Source organism: Camelus dromedarius, chromosome 12, assembly GCF_036321535.1.
Source record: "Camelus dromedarius isolate mCamDro1 chromosome 12, mCamDro1.pat, whole genome shotgun sequence".
NCBI lineage: Eukaryota > Metazoa > Chordata > Mammalia > Artiodactyla > Camelidae > Camelus > Camelus dromedarius.
Window position 1 is genome coordinate 2,483,040 of NC_087447.1, and position 15,780 is coordinate 2,498,819.

Below are 15,780 nucleotides of genomic sequence, written 5' to 3' on the forward strand. Positions count from 1 at the left end.
AGGTGTCGGGGAGAGAGAAGTGTGGGTGTTTGGGGTGACCCGGGGAGGGTCTTTAAGGAGGAACGATGAGAAGGAGTAAGAGACAGGCATGCTGGGGGAGGCAGGGGTGCGGCCGGTGCGCAGAGGGACCTGCGGGGCTGAGCAGGGAGGGGGTCGGTGTGGCGGCGGTGGGGGGGGAAGACCCCGTGTGAGCAGCGCAGCCCGAGGTCAGAGATGCACCCGGGGGACATTCGGGGCACCGCCGCCCTCCTAGAGTTTGTGGGGCACACTGAAACCTGGGGCCAGTGGCTGTGCCCGGTGCAGAGATGCGGGTGGAGGGGCAGTGGCAGGGATGGAGCTGAGGCTGGTCAAGGGGCTCCAGCTGAGGTTCTGGCCACAAGGAGATGGCTGGTGAGGTGCTGCTAGAGAGAGGTCAAGGCAGAGGGAAGGGGGAAATCTGGGAATGCTTCCGGAAGAGGTGGCAGGAGCAGCAGGTGTGGCGGACTGTGAAGCAGCTGCTTAAAGCCGGGTTTGGATGCTTAGGAGCAAAGCGGGGGAGGTGGGGGTTAAAGTAAAAAAGGTGGTAAGTTGTTGCAAATATTTCCCGGTTCTGGCCTGACTCCAGAGGGATGTGTTAATCTTTCTTGCCGCGGGTCACCCGTGCGGTGCGTCACCTGTGCATCGCGCCTGCTCGGGATGTTTCCCGTGAGCTGAACAAAGGCATTTTAGCGAAACGCTCAGGCGTGGGAGGCAGGGTCCCCGGAGTCGGGCCATTAGATACACTTCCAGTTACAGGTGACATCCCTTCAGGGACTGACTTGCAGCGAAGCGGCAGAACACAGAGGGTAAAGCCAGAGAGGCAGACCTGACTGTTACGCTGGGAGGCTCTCCCCACGCGGTCTGCTCTGGACTCTGCCCTGTGACGCGGCCAGGCTCCCTCCCGTCCTCCACGCCCCCAGCTCACGCATCGGGGCCCTCTGCAGGAGGACGCGCAGGGAGTCCCGGCAGCGCCCCCTGGGAGATGCCCGGCCATGAGGCAGATGGCCGGGCGAGCCGCGCTGGCCACCCGGACAGGAGAAAGAGTAGGTCGGAGGCCAGCGGCAGGCGCTCCCACCGAGGCAGGAATGTCCCGGTGGCCAGGGGCAGGCCCCCGAGGAGGAGGGTGGCGATCACGCTGTGGATGGCGAGGTAGGTCCTGGAGGGCGAACACTGCTGGGGACACCGGAGGGCCAGGGTCAGGCTGGACACGCACATCGTGAAGCAGAGGAGCAGGTGAAAAGCCCCCAGGCCTTCGTGGAACCTGTCGCAGGCTGGGCTCTTGCTGGAGCTGCCACAGACCTCGTCCGCCACGTGCAGACAGAGGCCCAGGGCCCAGCTCAGGCTGCTCACCGCGGCCGAGGTCCACTCGGGGCGGCGGCGGCTCCAGGAAGAAGAGAGGACCCCCAGGGAGGCCTCAGCGCCCGTGGCGGCCAGGAGACGCAGCCCCACCGAGTCACAGAAGTCGGACACAGGGTCCAGGACGGCAGCCACGTGCAGGGTCACCTGGTGATGCAGCTCCAGGACTTCCTCCAAGAGGACCAGAGCCGTGTAGCCGAGGCTGAGGCCGTCGGCAGCGCTCAGGTGGAGCACGTAGGCCAAGTAGGGGCCGCTGCAGACGTGGAGGCAGAGAAGCCAGCACACGGCACCGTTGCCCAGCGCCCCGCAGAGAGCCACCAGCACCGTGAGGGGCAGGACCACCGGCAGGTGCAGGGACCACCCAGCCCCGCCCTCTGTGTCATTTGCGGCTCTGTGGACGGTGGTCTCACCCTCAGAGTCCAGACTCGAGTTCCAGGGGAGGGCTGGGAAGTGCTGGTCCATGGGGACTGGACACACCCTGGGAAAACAAAGGTTTGGTCACGTACCAAATCTGGGGGAGTCAGGGTTAGCCTTAGCCCTCAGGGTTCTGCTTGGGGCCCCCAAGTTGGCAGGGGTCCCACAGAACGGGGTGGAGGAGAGATGCTGACATGCGGTGGGAGGTCTCACCCTGGCCTCCCCGAGCCCCCACTCCGTCCGCCCCTCCACGGCTCACACGGGTCCTCAGGGCTTCATGCTGGTCGAGGCCCTGAGTTAGCCCACACCTCCCAGGCCCTCGCGGCCTTCTTCCCAGAGGGGCCAAACTGTCTTCGTGACGTGGTCTAGGCGGTGACACTGAGGTTGGGGGGCAGCTGCGGACGACCCTCCCCGCCCCGCGGTGCGCTCCCACCTCTCCTCTGCCTGTCCCCGCCCCCACTCTCAGGCACCGGGCCTCCAGCTTCCCAGCCCAGGCCTTTGCACGTGCTGCTCCGCTGCCGGGAAGTGTCTCTTTGCATCACAGGCTCTGTCTGCTCCTGGTCCTGTCCCTGGGCGGCTTCCCCACCCAGCGCCTTCCGGTGGTCCTGCCTGCCCCGTGCTCACTGCCTGCTAATGGTCTACACCACCCACTTACTTGCTTTTGCAAGACCCACTCCCTGACACCTGCCCCCTGAGAATATAAGTCCATGTGAGATTGTTTCATTTAAGAATCTCGCCCATTGCCTGTTCCAGCTCAGGGAACAGTGTTTGGCACAGAGGAGGGGCGCTGGGGTATCCGTGTCTCAGTGAGTGAACCCCTCCAGGATGCTGGCCGAGGGGCTCTTGTGGGTCACCTATACTCGGGGGCGCTCTGGGGGCCTCTGCATCCCCGAGGAGGCCCTGTGGGGTCCCCAGGGAAGCACACGCCTGGGCCCGGGGCTGTGTCCACGTTGCAGTGGCCGCCACCAGCGGTCAGGACCGGGCACCCACTCATACCTGCCAGACCTGGGTCTTTGTTGTATTTCGCAAGGAGGGTGACCAACTTGTCCGGTTTGCCTGGGACTTCCCCACCTGTATCCCTAAATGGCCCGTGTCCTGGGAAGACTGGGGCGGCTGGTCGCCCGACTTGAAGATGGAACTGAGAATCAGCATTTCCTCCGGAATCTGGCCGCAGGGCTAACCAGGGGGTCTGAGGAGCCCGGGCTGAGGGCCTGGGAGCCAGCCTCCTCGGGGCAGATCCCAGCCCCCTTGTGAGCGGCTGACCTCCTCCTGTCTCAGTAGCCCCATCTGGGGAAGGGGTGCTGCTCTGGGCTGAATTGTGTGCCCCCAAATTCACATGTTGGAGTCCTGACCCCCAGCGCCCCAGAAGGTGGCTGTATTCAGAGGCGGGGCCTTTCAAGGGGTGAATAAGGTAAAATGAGGTCACTGGGGGGGGGTCCTAACCCCACAGGACTGGCGTCCTTACAAGAAGAGGAGATCAGGACGCAGACACATGCAGACGGACGACCACGTGAGGATGCGGGGAGAAGACGGCCGTCTCCACGCCGGGGAGAGAGGCCCCGGGCGGAGCCGGCCCTGCCCACGCCCGGACCTCAGACTCCCGCCTCCAGGACGGGGGATGGAGACCGTCTGCTGGTTAAGCTGCCATCTGTGGGTGGTTGTTACGGCCGTCAGAGCCAGTCGTGTGAGGACTCAGGACAGCGATGCCCACCTGGTCCTGCAGCCCCGAGCCACAGAGGCTCTGCTTCTGGGTCACAGAAGCTTCTGGAACAACACTTGTTCTAAGAACTGACCCAAGCCTGCCATGTACCTGGGAAACCCCCTTATCCTGCGGTTTGTCCTCACAGATTGGTGCATTACTGGGGTTCAGAGCTTCAGGGCCCGGCCCCTCTTTCCAGGGTAACGGAACCCCCTCCAGTCAGAGGCTCTCCCCGAGATGGAAGGGTCCGCCCCAGCCCCCCTGCTGCCCGCTCTGGGCTGCCCTGTGTCCCGTGCCTGAGGTCAAGGGGGGCTGGAGATCGGAATCAGGTCTATGGAGATCAGAATCAGGTCTATGAGGATCAGAATCAGATCAGGGCGGTCATATGATAAGGCCTGGGGCCTGGTGACAGCTGGTGCCCATGGAAACGCCAGGGTCAGATGTGGTTAGGGCCCCGGGTCAGGGTGTTCCAACCCGTGACGGAGATGGACAGGAAGCTGGCAGACAGCCCTGTGACCAACCCCAGGCGGCTGGAGCTTCGGTCCTCATCAAGGAGCGGGGGATTTATCGGTGAGACAATTTTAGGGGGGAAAGTGGGCATCCTCTCCAGAGAAAGAGACCCCAGGTGGCCTCCAGGGTAGCAGACAGGCTCTCGGTCCCTTGGCTGACTGAGACGCAGGCTCTCGCCCAGAGCGCACCCCTGCCCCCAGATGACAGGCAGCATCTGTCAAAGGATGCTTCCCCCGTCAAAGCAGCAGGAGGAGGCAGCTCTGCTCAAAGGGGGAGCCCTCGGCACCTGGCAGGGCCCCCACGCCGGGAATGTCGTCTCTGAGTGGGGCCGTGAGCTGGGCGCCCTGAGGATGCCAGTCCTGCCCACAGAGGGGCCGACACTGCGGTGGGGCTTCCGTCCTGAGAGCCGGCTCTGATGGAGGAGCCCCGCCCAGTGGGGCCAGAACAGCCGGGGCACCTTTGCTCTTGAACTGAGGCGGTCGCTCTGGCTCTGAGACGTGCGCCTCTCTCTCTCAATTTAATTTAGGTGAAATTCACATAACGCAGAATGAATGACTTTGAGGTGAGCGATTCAGTGCCGTTCAGCACAGTCACGATGCCGCGCGGTCACCGCCTGTTTAGTTCCGGAACATTCCCACCCCCCCCAAAAAAAGGAAGCTCAGACCCATTATCAGTCGCTCCCCACTCCCTCCTTGGCAAACACCAAGCTGCTTTCTGTCTCCACAGAGTTGCCTCTTCTGAACATCTTACATAAGTGGGATCGTATGATATGGGGTCTTTCGTTTTCAGAGTTCACGACGTCCTCACGTGTCGGAATTCAGTCCTTTCTGTGGTGAGCCTCTCAGAAGGCTGGGGTGCTTCCCTCCGCCCCTGCCCCAGCCCACTTAGCTAATTTAAAAACTGCTGTAAACAAAAAATGTTGCAGCCGTATCAGTAAACAAACGATGCTGTGGCCGTCAAGTCATCAGGCCACCACCCCCGACAGTGAGCGGAGGGAACTCTGGATGCAGACAAGAGGGCAGCCCGGCCTCTGCAGCGCCCCCAGTGGCGCCCCCAAGAGGGCTCAGGATGGGAAGCACAGGACGCTGCCCTAGAGAGCTAAGGTGCCCATCAAAGGGATGATTTCCATGAGCCCAGACCTTTGCGCCTTCCCATACTTAGAAGCACTAAATTCCTTGACTTGAGATCGCTGGTTTTCCTTAAATAACAGTAATCTTTTGCTGTTCTGACTACCTGGCTTCTACCTTGCCACCTTGGAGCAGTCTCTCAGGGCGACCCGAGAGGCTGTCATCCTCAGAAATGTCTGCCGAATATAACATAACTCTCAGCTTTTAAGTTGTGCATTTTACTTCAGTCGACACTTCCTCCAAAAGTACCTTAGACTGAACAAGGAATGTCTTAGATGAGAAATAAACAGGACTGTAGAAGTCAAGCTATTAAGTCAGAACGACACAGAAATTGGGAGGTCAAGCGTCGTTTCGCAGCAGCTCAAGCCCCACCTCTAACAGTGTGGGGTCACTCTCCCCGGCCGCGGGCACCTTCTGTGGGCAGGAGTCAGAGCCCAGGCGTGGCTCCCCCATGGGAGCCCCCGGGGGGGACGGGTGGAAAGCCAAGGCCCCATCTCTGTCCTGTCCATTTCCAGACGCACCTTCCTCGTACAAGTCACGAGGTCTTAAATTCCAGGCAAACAAAAGCCTGGGTTAAGATTGTCTGAAAGCGAAAGCAAATAGATCTTTTCTCGTACCTGGGAGGTCTTCTTGGACGGACCTGGTGCTACAGAGTCCGATATCCCGAGAGATCAGAGTTCGCGCCCGGGTCAGGAAGCCCTCTAAGGGTTTCTGCCTTGAGCCTAGTCGTCAACTTCCCCACGTCCCCGGGTCTTCCTGTCTGAGGGCCCCTTGCCGATCAGGGCCCAGGCCTTTATCTGAAATCCCGGAACTCAGCATCTCGTGATGTCCCCCAGCCTGTCTGTTAATTACTCTGCTCTTAGTGACAGACCTCCCAACCAAGAAGGCTCTCTGGGAGAAGTTGCAGCCTCCCCTGTGTCCATCTCCCCGACGGATGCCAGCCCAGCCCAGCCCGGCCCGGCCAGGTGAGATGGGCAGGGAGCCATGGCAACACATCTTTCCAAGGGAGCTCAGATGTGCACCTTTCCTTTTGCCATGAGTGGAGTGATTTTTTTTTTTAAGTAAAGACGTGGCAGTCCCTGCAGATCTGTCTGAGACCCTCACATCAGACCCACCAAGCCTGCGGTGACCATGTCTCTGCTTTGTCGGGCCCTCTTAGATCTGACCTGCCCACTACCGGCTAGGGTCGTACGAGGCAAAATAAGTCATCTCTTTCTTTTCCACTAATTGCAATTGATCGATCAATCAATTTCAAATGAGTCTCCCTAAGCCAGGGCTGCTCTGACGGCTTGTGACGTCTGGTTGTGGCCGCCGTGGGCAGTGGGGTCTCCAGGACCCTCGTGTGCTCTCCGGGTGCTCCCCTCGCCAGCTGCTCCTGTCTCCGGTGGTGCAGTCTGCATATTTTCATGTTCAGAAAAACTCCAAGCACAAGTAAGGGGGCGGGAGAGGTGGACAGAGCACCCTGCAGAAGGGGTGGGTGGTGTGGGGTGGTGCTGTGCGGGTCCCAAGCCCACCTGGGGTAGCCTGTTTAGAAAAGTGTGTGGCATCAGGAAAGGCTTGAGAACCTCCTCCAGCAACAGCAGCCAGACAGCAGTTCCTGGCATGGCCTCTAGGTGGCAGTAGACTGACTTCTACGACAGGAAGAAACCAAAGCCAGATTGGGCAAGGGCCCCATGCCACGCATGCGCCCCCAGAGTGCGGCTGCCCACGTGGACGAAGGCTAGTGGAGGAGAGTTCATGGGCTCACGGGTGCCCAAGTGGAAGATGGCCCTTCTCCTCATCTTCCCAAGTCTAGACCCCTAGCACGGATGAGCACGCCCACCATCCGTACCCTGTTCTCCGGTGAATTTCACGAGGCCCTCCTGGTCTCCCTGCTGCAGAAGAGGCTACTCCTAGTGCTTGTCTCCTTCACCATAAATAGAGAGCACCCCTGAGTGGGAGCCCATGTCCGTCTGGACCCAAGGTCCATGACTTTCCCAGAACACCAAGGCCTGAGCCAAGCGCCTGTGGTCCCTGTGGCCTTTGAGTCAGCTCTGGTGCCATGAAGGAAGAGGCAACAAAAAGGAAAGGGTGGACAGGAGGGGGAGCGCTCAGAGGATCTGGTGGGGGGAGGCCAGGGGTGAGGCCCGCACATGCCAACACCCGTCCTGTGTCAGAGACTCAGACGTGCCAGGCGCCGCTTTGGATGGTGGACGTTGCAGGCACTTGATCCTCCCAGCAGGCCTGTGGGTGTTTCAGACGAGGACACACAGTCAGAGGTGTTAGACGACCCGGCCAAGGTGGAAGGTTTGAGGAAATGGGAGGCTGATCAAGAAGAAAGATAAGACCGTGAGCTGGCGGTGGTGCACAGTGAGCTTCACCAGGGTGCACTCTGACAGGTTTCCATCGGGAGAGTCCCCCACAGCGTGAGACCTTCCAGAAGCTGCAGCACAGGGGCCAGCACCCGGAGGGCGGTGAGAGCTGGGGAGCTGCTGGGGTGGAGGGGAATTGCAGAGGGCTCGTGGGACGAGGTGACATCACTCGGCAGCTTGTTGGGAGCCTCTGCATCGGAGAGCAGCAGAGGGGGCTGTGGCCTGACGTCTTCCATTGCCCAATGTTTGTCTTATCTGTGACCCACAGGTGCTGGGTGCAGTTCTGGACGATGATAAACAGGAAGATTGGAACTGGCTTAAAATCTGCTAATCTGGGCTCTGTATTTAAGACAACTGAATGTGTGAAGAGTGAGTCTGGTGCTGGCGGGCTTAGAGCCAACGGGTCCTGGCCTGCTGAGAAGTAAGGCCCGCAGGACCAGGCTGCAGAGGACGCCTTTGACTCACCTACAGAACACCAGGCTCGTCCAGCTGGTAGAGGGGAGGCTGGGGCCTGAACTCACGTGCTCAACAGCCACGTGGCGTTGCCACCCCCTGCCCACCTGGGCCTGGGGCTCTTCTGGCCCAGGTCCCTGTCCCTCCTCCTCTCACAGCAACCTCCTGACTGCTGGCTGGGATTCTAGATTCCAGGCAGGAAAGGAGGCTGGGACTTGTGCTCAGGGAGAATATGCCTGGAGGTAACCCTCCCGAAACTTTGTCCCAATAATTGAAGGATGAGATTTTCTGATGAGATTCACGATGATATGAACAGCATGACAGATGGAGTGTGCAGTACTACACAGAGGGTGAGATATGTCAGCATTTGAAAGTCTTCATAACCCAGTGAACCAGTATTTCCCAAATGACTACAGAATCACTGACAGGAAAAGGATCTGATTAAAGTGCCATTTAGATCAACGGCTTTTAACGTAACAAGGGGTTCCGGGTTTACTGATATGGTCTCAGACTCCACATTACAACTGACCTTGAAGAGACCGCCATTTGTTAAGTTTTGCATGATTTCAAGAAAGCATATTTCAACTTGCACAGAAGAGCACCTGAGAGGACTGTCAGACTCCTCTTGCCTTTTCCTGCAACGTATCTGTGTGCAGCCAGATCTTTTCCATATACTTCAGGCAAAATAACATTTTGCAGCAGACTGAGTGCAGAAGCAGATAGGAGACTCCAGCTGTCTCCCCACGAGCCAAGCATTGAAAAGGTTTGTGTGACGTGTAAAAAAATGCCACTCTTCCCACTGAGATTTTTTATTTTTAAAAATGTATTTATTTTTCATAAAAAGATGCCAGTCATCTTAACATGCAATGAGTTTATTACCTGTATTTTAAAACGACTATACAATAAATATGGTTTTAAATTTTTTAAGTTTTATTTTAAGGTGGAAAATACCGGCAGATTTAAATCACACGGAAAAATGCTCTCTGGGGTCTTAAGATGGAAGTGTTTGAGAACCACTGTTAAAGAGGGTTAAAAGGTTTGGAAAGGAGGCGACGTCGTGTCTTTTTCATTTACAGGATCCAGTTGAGGGAGGGCCCGAGCTGGCTGCCACAAGGACCCCGAGGAAATGCCCCTGGATTTTGGGCGACACGATCCACGTGCTCTCCTACAAAGCGGCCAGCAGGAAACGGGCCTTCCTTCCTCTCATCTTGCTGGGTTTCTCCATCAACCCTGGGAGGCACGAGCCTAGTCACTGGAAATGTATCTCGTGGGGCTGAAAGTAAAACTAAACATAGCGGGGACAAAAATCCTTCGGCGGGGTTTGGAGGGTGTGCTCAGCGATCTCTGGGCCTGTTTACCCTGGCGAGTGCACTGGCCGGGGCTGGACCCCGGCGACTCCACACCAGAGGGTGTGCCGTGAGGCTCTCATCCTTTGTTCCTGACCTTTCTTCATCGGAGGCCTTGGCCAGAGCTGCCCTGGTTCTCCATCGCATCGTTCTGCTGTCTCTCCCCAAGGGCTGGAGGCCATTCCATCCACAAACAGATGCGGTTTCTGAGAAGAAGCACGTCTTATTTCAGGACCTCTGAGGTGGTTCACTTCTCCAGATGGAGAAGGTTCAGCTGTCTCCCCCCAGCACCACTGCCACCCCCACTGAAGCCTTGATCCAGGGTCCGGAGCGCCCGGGTCTCGGCCTGGGCGGTGGTCACTGCAGGGCTGGACGTGGGAGGTTGGGACTTTGAAAGGGGTGAAAGGGCAGGACGAGGTCAGGAAATGAGGTGAGAAGGAAGACCCCAGACAGTGTGGCCCCGGAGGGAGCTTCTCCCAGGCACGACCCTCAGATAAGCCTCAGCCGCCAAAGTACCCCAGATATTTCAAAGTCCCAAACCTCACCTGAGCTGATGGGTGCGGAATGCTAGGCACATTCGAGCGGATGCGTAATGAAGGTTTAAGAGGAAAAGTCACAGGAGGAGAATGATGCTGAGAACAGAGGCGGAAGCCAAACGAGAGGGTGAGGCAACACCGGAGGAAACTCGAGGATGCAGAAGCGGTACTGAGATCTCCTCCCGAGATGGCACTTGGACCCTGATTGGCCGGTGACCCCACACAGGTAAAAACAAGGGAACTTGAACCATCTTGATAAACTTAGAGCTCCCGAGATTGGCTCGCTGGTCCCAGGACACAGCGGACTTCTCCAAGAGCAGACTTCCAGAGAAGGCCCTTCCTGCCCTCACGGACCGGACCCTGGACCCGCACCGAAGGTAAGAGCTAGTTGTTCTCGTCTCGCCGCATCTTCCCGGGGCGTTAAGCCCGTGTCTGGTCTGGAGCCGAGACCGTCTGTGCGTCCTGTTCCCACCGCGTCTTCCCTGCCCTGCCACGGCTGCCGTCCACCCGCCACTGTCTCCCGACCCGCTGGGCTGTCGTCTGACATCTCCACGATGGGGCAACACCGATGCCTCGGCCATGCCCTCCTGGACAGTTCTGCAGTGGGCTTTCCCCCAGTTTTAGCCTCCATGTGTCTGCTCTCTTCCCTGCCCCCCTCCCCCTCCTGCATTCTCATCCAGTTACTTTACAGGATGACTTACGCCATTTTTGCATTAGGACAATACGGCATGGAGAGACAAGACACTGGACCTCAAACCGTGAAAGTCTGAAGAGGGGCAGCTGCTGAGGCCAGCAGTCACATGGCCCTTAAAGAAAAGGCCCAGGGCCAGGGGCGAGCCTGCCACGGCAAAGAAGGCCCAGGTGTCCTGACCACCTCCAGTCAGCCAGCCAGCTGACCAGCCTCAGGGAGCAGAGTTCCCTGAAGACAGCCCCAGAATATTTGGTGAGTGGAGTACATTATCTTTGATGACATCCATCTCCTAGTGATCTGCCCTCCGTTCCATCAGAACATCGTTGCTAGCGCATTGAGGACCTAAGTCTGCAACAGTCTAAAGCACGCTAAACCCTCGTGCTCCTAGTATGTCTCACTCTGCTCAGACTTCCGAGGAATCACTGCCGTGCTGCTGGTCCTCTGCTCTTAGCGCCTCAGACATCACGCTCCCCTGTTTCCTTCCCCCACACCCTCTCCTTTCCTGTGCGCTTCCGTTGGTCCTTCTTTGTCTATGCATCGGATGGTGCTCTGTCCCAGATCTGCCTGTCTCCTCCCTATGATGGCATCCTCTTCAGTGGTGTCAGCCGTCACTTACACCATGCTGTTTGCTAAGTCCACAGCTCCCTTCCCAAATCCCGGCGATCTGAATTTCTTCACCTAGATGTTCCACCAACAACCCCAAAGCGCATAACTCAGAATGAATTCACTACCTTCTACTCACTTCCTTCTTCAAAGCCTGCTTTTCAATCCACCTAATCCACAACCTGAGCTGAGAGTCCTCACGGACTTCTCTCCCTTTCCAGAATGTCCTCTCGGTACTAACCCTAGGATAGAAGAAAGAACTCTGAGAACATTAACCCGAAGATCCAAGGCAGAGCCAGCAGTGACGAGTGAAGGAAGGCTTCCTCGGGGTAGTGACTCCTGAGCTGAGCCTAGAAGGACAAAGAGGACTGGTGTAGACATAATTCCCATCAGGTTGCTCTGAGGTATAGGTCGTTTGTTATGTAAAGCCACGGAGACAAAAAAATATAGGACAGACATATACTGCAAGTAAGTCAAGATTGCTGAAGAGCAGAGCGTGATGGTGAGGGTCACAAAAGGGGTGGCAGCAAGACACACAGGCCCTGAGCCAAGGAGCACAATTTTTATCCTGATGGAGTCTAAGATGGGGAAAAACATGACTAGATATGCAGATGATGGAAGATGGTGGGAAGTTTCGGTTGGAGCAGGGCAATTTTGGAGCCAGGTAAGTAAATTAGAAGGTAGTCAAAGAGTGAACACAGGGGAGTGTGAGCACGAGAGCAGAAAAAAGGAAATTGTATTCGTCAGCACACACTAGGTTATGTTGTGGTAACAAACAATCCCTGAATCTTCATGCCCTAAAACAATGAGATTTTTTATTTTGTTTTGTTCTGATTTTTTGTTTTTTACTTACATTCCACATCCATTGCAAGATGTTATAGTTCCTTTGAGATTCAGACTAATGGAACAGGGGACCTTGCTGGTCCCCCATGTCAGGAGGGAGAGGGAGCTCTGAAAGGTCTCAAACAAGTAAATAAGTCTTCCACCCAGAAGTCACCTTCCACTAAGAAGTCACTATTCAGAATTATTCATGCAGCTCTAGTCCAAGAACAGCGGGCCCAGGAAGTCCAGTCTCACTGGTGCCATATTGTCAACTAGCATGAATAACCACAAGAAGTGGAGACAAAATTGAGAAAAGCAGGTGACGTGTTGGATGTAGGAAACAGAGGGAGAGGCAGGAGTCAAAGACAGTAATTTTAACAGTGGCTTACACTCATTGAGAAGCTACTGTGTGCCAAGCCCTGCTCTAAGTGTTTTACAAGGATTCATAGGGGATTTTAAGCCTCGCAAAAACCCTAGGAGGAAACACCATGAACCTCATCACGATGAATCAGAGTTTGACAAACTACGGCCCACGGGCCAGATCCCGCCTGTCACCTGTTGTTGTGCAGTCTGTGAGCCAAGAACAGTTTTTCTATTTTTAAGTGGTTGGGGAAAAAATCAAAAGAAGAATATTTTGTGGCATGGAAAAATGATAGGAAATTCACATCTCAGTGTTCGTAAATAAGGTGTTATTGGAAGCCGGCTGCACTGGGGCATGACTTGTGGTCGGTGGCTGCTCTCTGTGCAACGGCAGAACTGAGGACACAGAACAAGTCGCCTGTGGAGCCTGAAATACTTATTATGTGGCTCTTTACAGAAAGATCTTGCCAATCTCTGCTTTATCTCCAGAAACGGACACACAGAAAGGTGGGGAACATTGCACAAGGCACCCGTTCACTATGGGAGGGGCAGGAACCCAGCCCAAATGGTCTGACCCCAGAGTCCCCCGCGCCCTCCAGTGACTCTGCATTTCAGATCCAGGGAACTGGGCTTTGTGTGCTAATGTTATCCGTTCTCTGCAGGAAGAAGAAACATGCAGTGAAGAGCACAAGTGGGGGGGGGGCGTCCTCCCTGGTGTAATTAGCAGGCAGTTTGACGAGCAAGTCAGGGGCTGAGGAGAGACAGAGGTTTGGGAACTGAGTGGCCGATAGGGTGCCAGGTGAGTGGATGAGATCAAATTCAGGATGTAGTTTAAGTGGGAAAGAGCAGGATGCCGAGGAAAGGGACCTGAAAAACGCCAACATTTGGGGGATAAAAAGAGGAGAGGAGCTAACGGCGTCTCAGTAAAAACTAAGGAGAAGCTGGAAATGAGGGAGGGGAGGAGTGTGAGACCCAAAGGGCAGGAGGGCTCATGCAACCTGAGCCCCAAGCACAGCGCGGTGGCTGTCGGAGCTCCCTGGGGCTGCGGCGGTAAATGGCCAAACGTCAGCCGCTTAAAACAGCGCAAATCTGTTATTCCACGGTTTCGGAGCTCCCAAATCCCAAACGGGTCTCACTGAGCTAACGACCCAGAGTGGACGGGGCTTCAGGGGAGAAGCCGCTCCCCTGTCTGTTTTCAGCTTCGGGAAGCGCCCTCACGGCCCTCTGCTCTCTTCAGAACCAATCATTGCATCACTCCAACCTCTGCCTCCATCGTCCCCCTTCCTTCCCTGCCTCCTCTCTTCTGCCTCCTTAGGAGGACCTGTGATTGCATGTAGGGCCCACCAGGATGACCCAGGACACCACCCCTATTTTAAGGTCAGCTGACTAGCAGCCTTACTTCCATGTGCAACCTTAACCCCTCTGGCCAGTCTAAAGTCGTCCCGGCTCTGGGGATTAGGGCACGGGTGTGTCTGAGAGGAGCCATTCTTTCGTCTACTGCTGCCACTGAGATGCGAGAATCCACAGCTCCAGGAGCCCACGGGGCACCTTTGGGTGGCTGACCCTCTCTTCTGAGTCATTAGCACAAGGATGGTATTGAAGCAGCCGGCGTGGGTGAGATCCCCCAGGGACTCAGACGTGGCTCGCCCTGCAGGCATCGGGGCATCTGGGCTGCTACTGAGCTCACTGAGCTTGCCACCTGGACCCAAGCAGGGAGGTAGACCAGATGCCTCCACTCACCTTCACCTCATCCATCGTCCTTTCCTCTGTGTCCCAAACTACTCTTCATGTGCTATCCATGCCGAGAGTTCCACCCTTGGAGGGGTCCTGCTCCCCCAGGCCTCGGACCCTCCTCAAGTGGTTTCTCTGCACTGGGTAGCATCTTTCCTGGTAATGTCTGCTATGTCTTCAAGGGTCACCCCCTCCCCGAGAAGGAGGGAGGACAAGGAAAGAAAGAGGAGAAGAAAGGCACAGGGAGAAGAGGGAGGAGCAGGAGGGCCCCTTACTTGCCTGAGGTTCTGCATTTCCATCTCTGTGCCAGGAATCACAGAGCAGAAGGGCCCCGCAGGGTTCTCCTGAGCCCAGATCGCCTCGCCATGGACTGGTACTGCAACCCAACCAATCACTCCAGCGTTGACACCGCACAGCTGTCTCCAGGGTCGGGGAGTGTTGGCCACGTGACCTTCCGGTCCATCTCGGTGGCTGTGTCCCTTTGCGGGTTGGTGGGAAATGGAACTGTAATCTGGTTCATCCATCTGTCCACCAAGAGAAACTCCTTCTTCACCTACAGCCTCAATCTGGCCGTTGTGGATTTCCTTCACCTTTGCTTCCAGATCGTGTTCTCTGTCCGCCAGATCCTCAAGGCTTTCCTCCGGCACTGCTTCCGTCTCCCTGGGATCTTCATGGTCCTGAGGTTCTTCTTCTACTTCACTAGCCTGGGTGTCATCTCCGCCATCAGCTGTCAGCGCTGTCTGTCTGTCCTTTTCCCCATCTGGTACCCGTGTCATTGCCCCAAGCACCTGTCAGCCATCGTGAGCGCCCTCCTCTGGATTCTCACCTTTTTGCTCAATATACTGCGAGGCCATGCCTGCAGTCAGCTGTACATCAGGAAGACGCAGTTCTGCCCTGCGCTCCTGGCTGCCACCAGCGCCTGGGCGTTCCTCCTGTTCTCCATCCTGGGCGCGTCCAGTCTGCTGCTGCTCCTCCGAGTCCACGCCAGCTCCCAGCGTCATCAGCCCAGAAAGCTCTACCTGGTCCTCCTGGTCTCCGTCCTGGTCTTCTTCATCCTCGGGCTGCCGCTCAGCATCATCAGATTCCTCACAGCTGACGTGGAAAATGAGACCCTCAATGACATCTGTGTCCTCCTGTCCTGCACCAACAGCTCGGCTAACCCTGCCGTTTATGTCCTCATCGGGGGCCTGCAGAGGCAGCGGCCGAGGGAGCCCCTCCAGGTGGTTCTTCAGAGAGCCCTGGGCGAGGAGACAGAGGACGGCAAGGATGGAAAGGCGCCCCCGCCTGGCCCCCTGAAGGACGGGGAGCTCCCGGGGGATGTGTGTCTCCGGGGCATGGCCCCTATGATCTCCTGGCAGTAACCACCCCTCGCTGTCAGCCGGACAGAGCTCCCCGAGTCAGCACCCCCAAACAGCTCCTTCACTGCCTCCTCTTCGTGTGGAAACTGAGGACAAGCAGCCAGAAGCAGACTTCTTGGCACAGGAAACCGAGTGTCCACGCTTCAGGCTTTTGAAACCTGTTGTCAGACTACCCTCCTGGAAGGGGCGGGGGCGCTGTGAAGTCGCACCCCCAGCCTCGGAGAGTCGATTTTAACCTTTGCCTCACTGTTAGGATTCCGCTTGCCTTCAGTTTTGGATAACTGGGGCTGCCACATCCCTTCCAGGTGGAGGCTGGTCCTCGAAAATGATGTGCCTTGTCCTTGGCCCATTTTCCTGGCATGTTCTGGGGTCTAACTACACTGTGTATGGTTTTGCCCCCCGATT

The 15,780-nt window shown here is 56.8% G+C and overlaps 1 protein-coding gene across 1 annotated transcript; it reads left to right on the top strand.

Annotated features, from left to right (window-relative positions):
* The first annotated feature begins 14,382 nt into the window (after positions 1–14,382).
* On the top strand, positions 14,383–15,378 carry LOC105104570 (mas-related G-protein coupled receptor member B2). The gene has a single exon (XM_010998301.2). The coding sequence runs from the start codon at positions 14,383–14,385 to the stop codon at positions 15,376–15,378; it is 996 nt and encodes a 331-aa protein (XP_010996603.2).
* Positions 15,379–15,780: the final 402 nt, after the last annotated feature.

Excerpts from the sequence above, each read along its gene's own strand:
- LOC105104570 (XM_010998301.2), top strand. The coding sequence starts at position 14,383 with ATGGACTGGTACTGCAACCCAACCAATCACTCCAGCGTTGACACCGCA.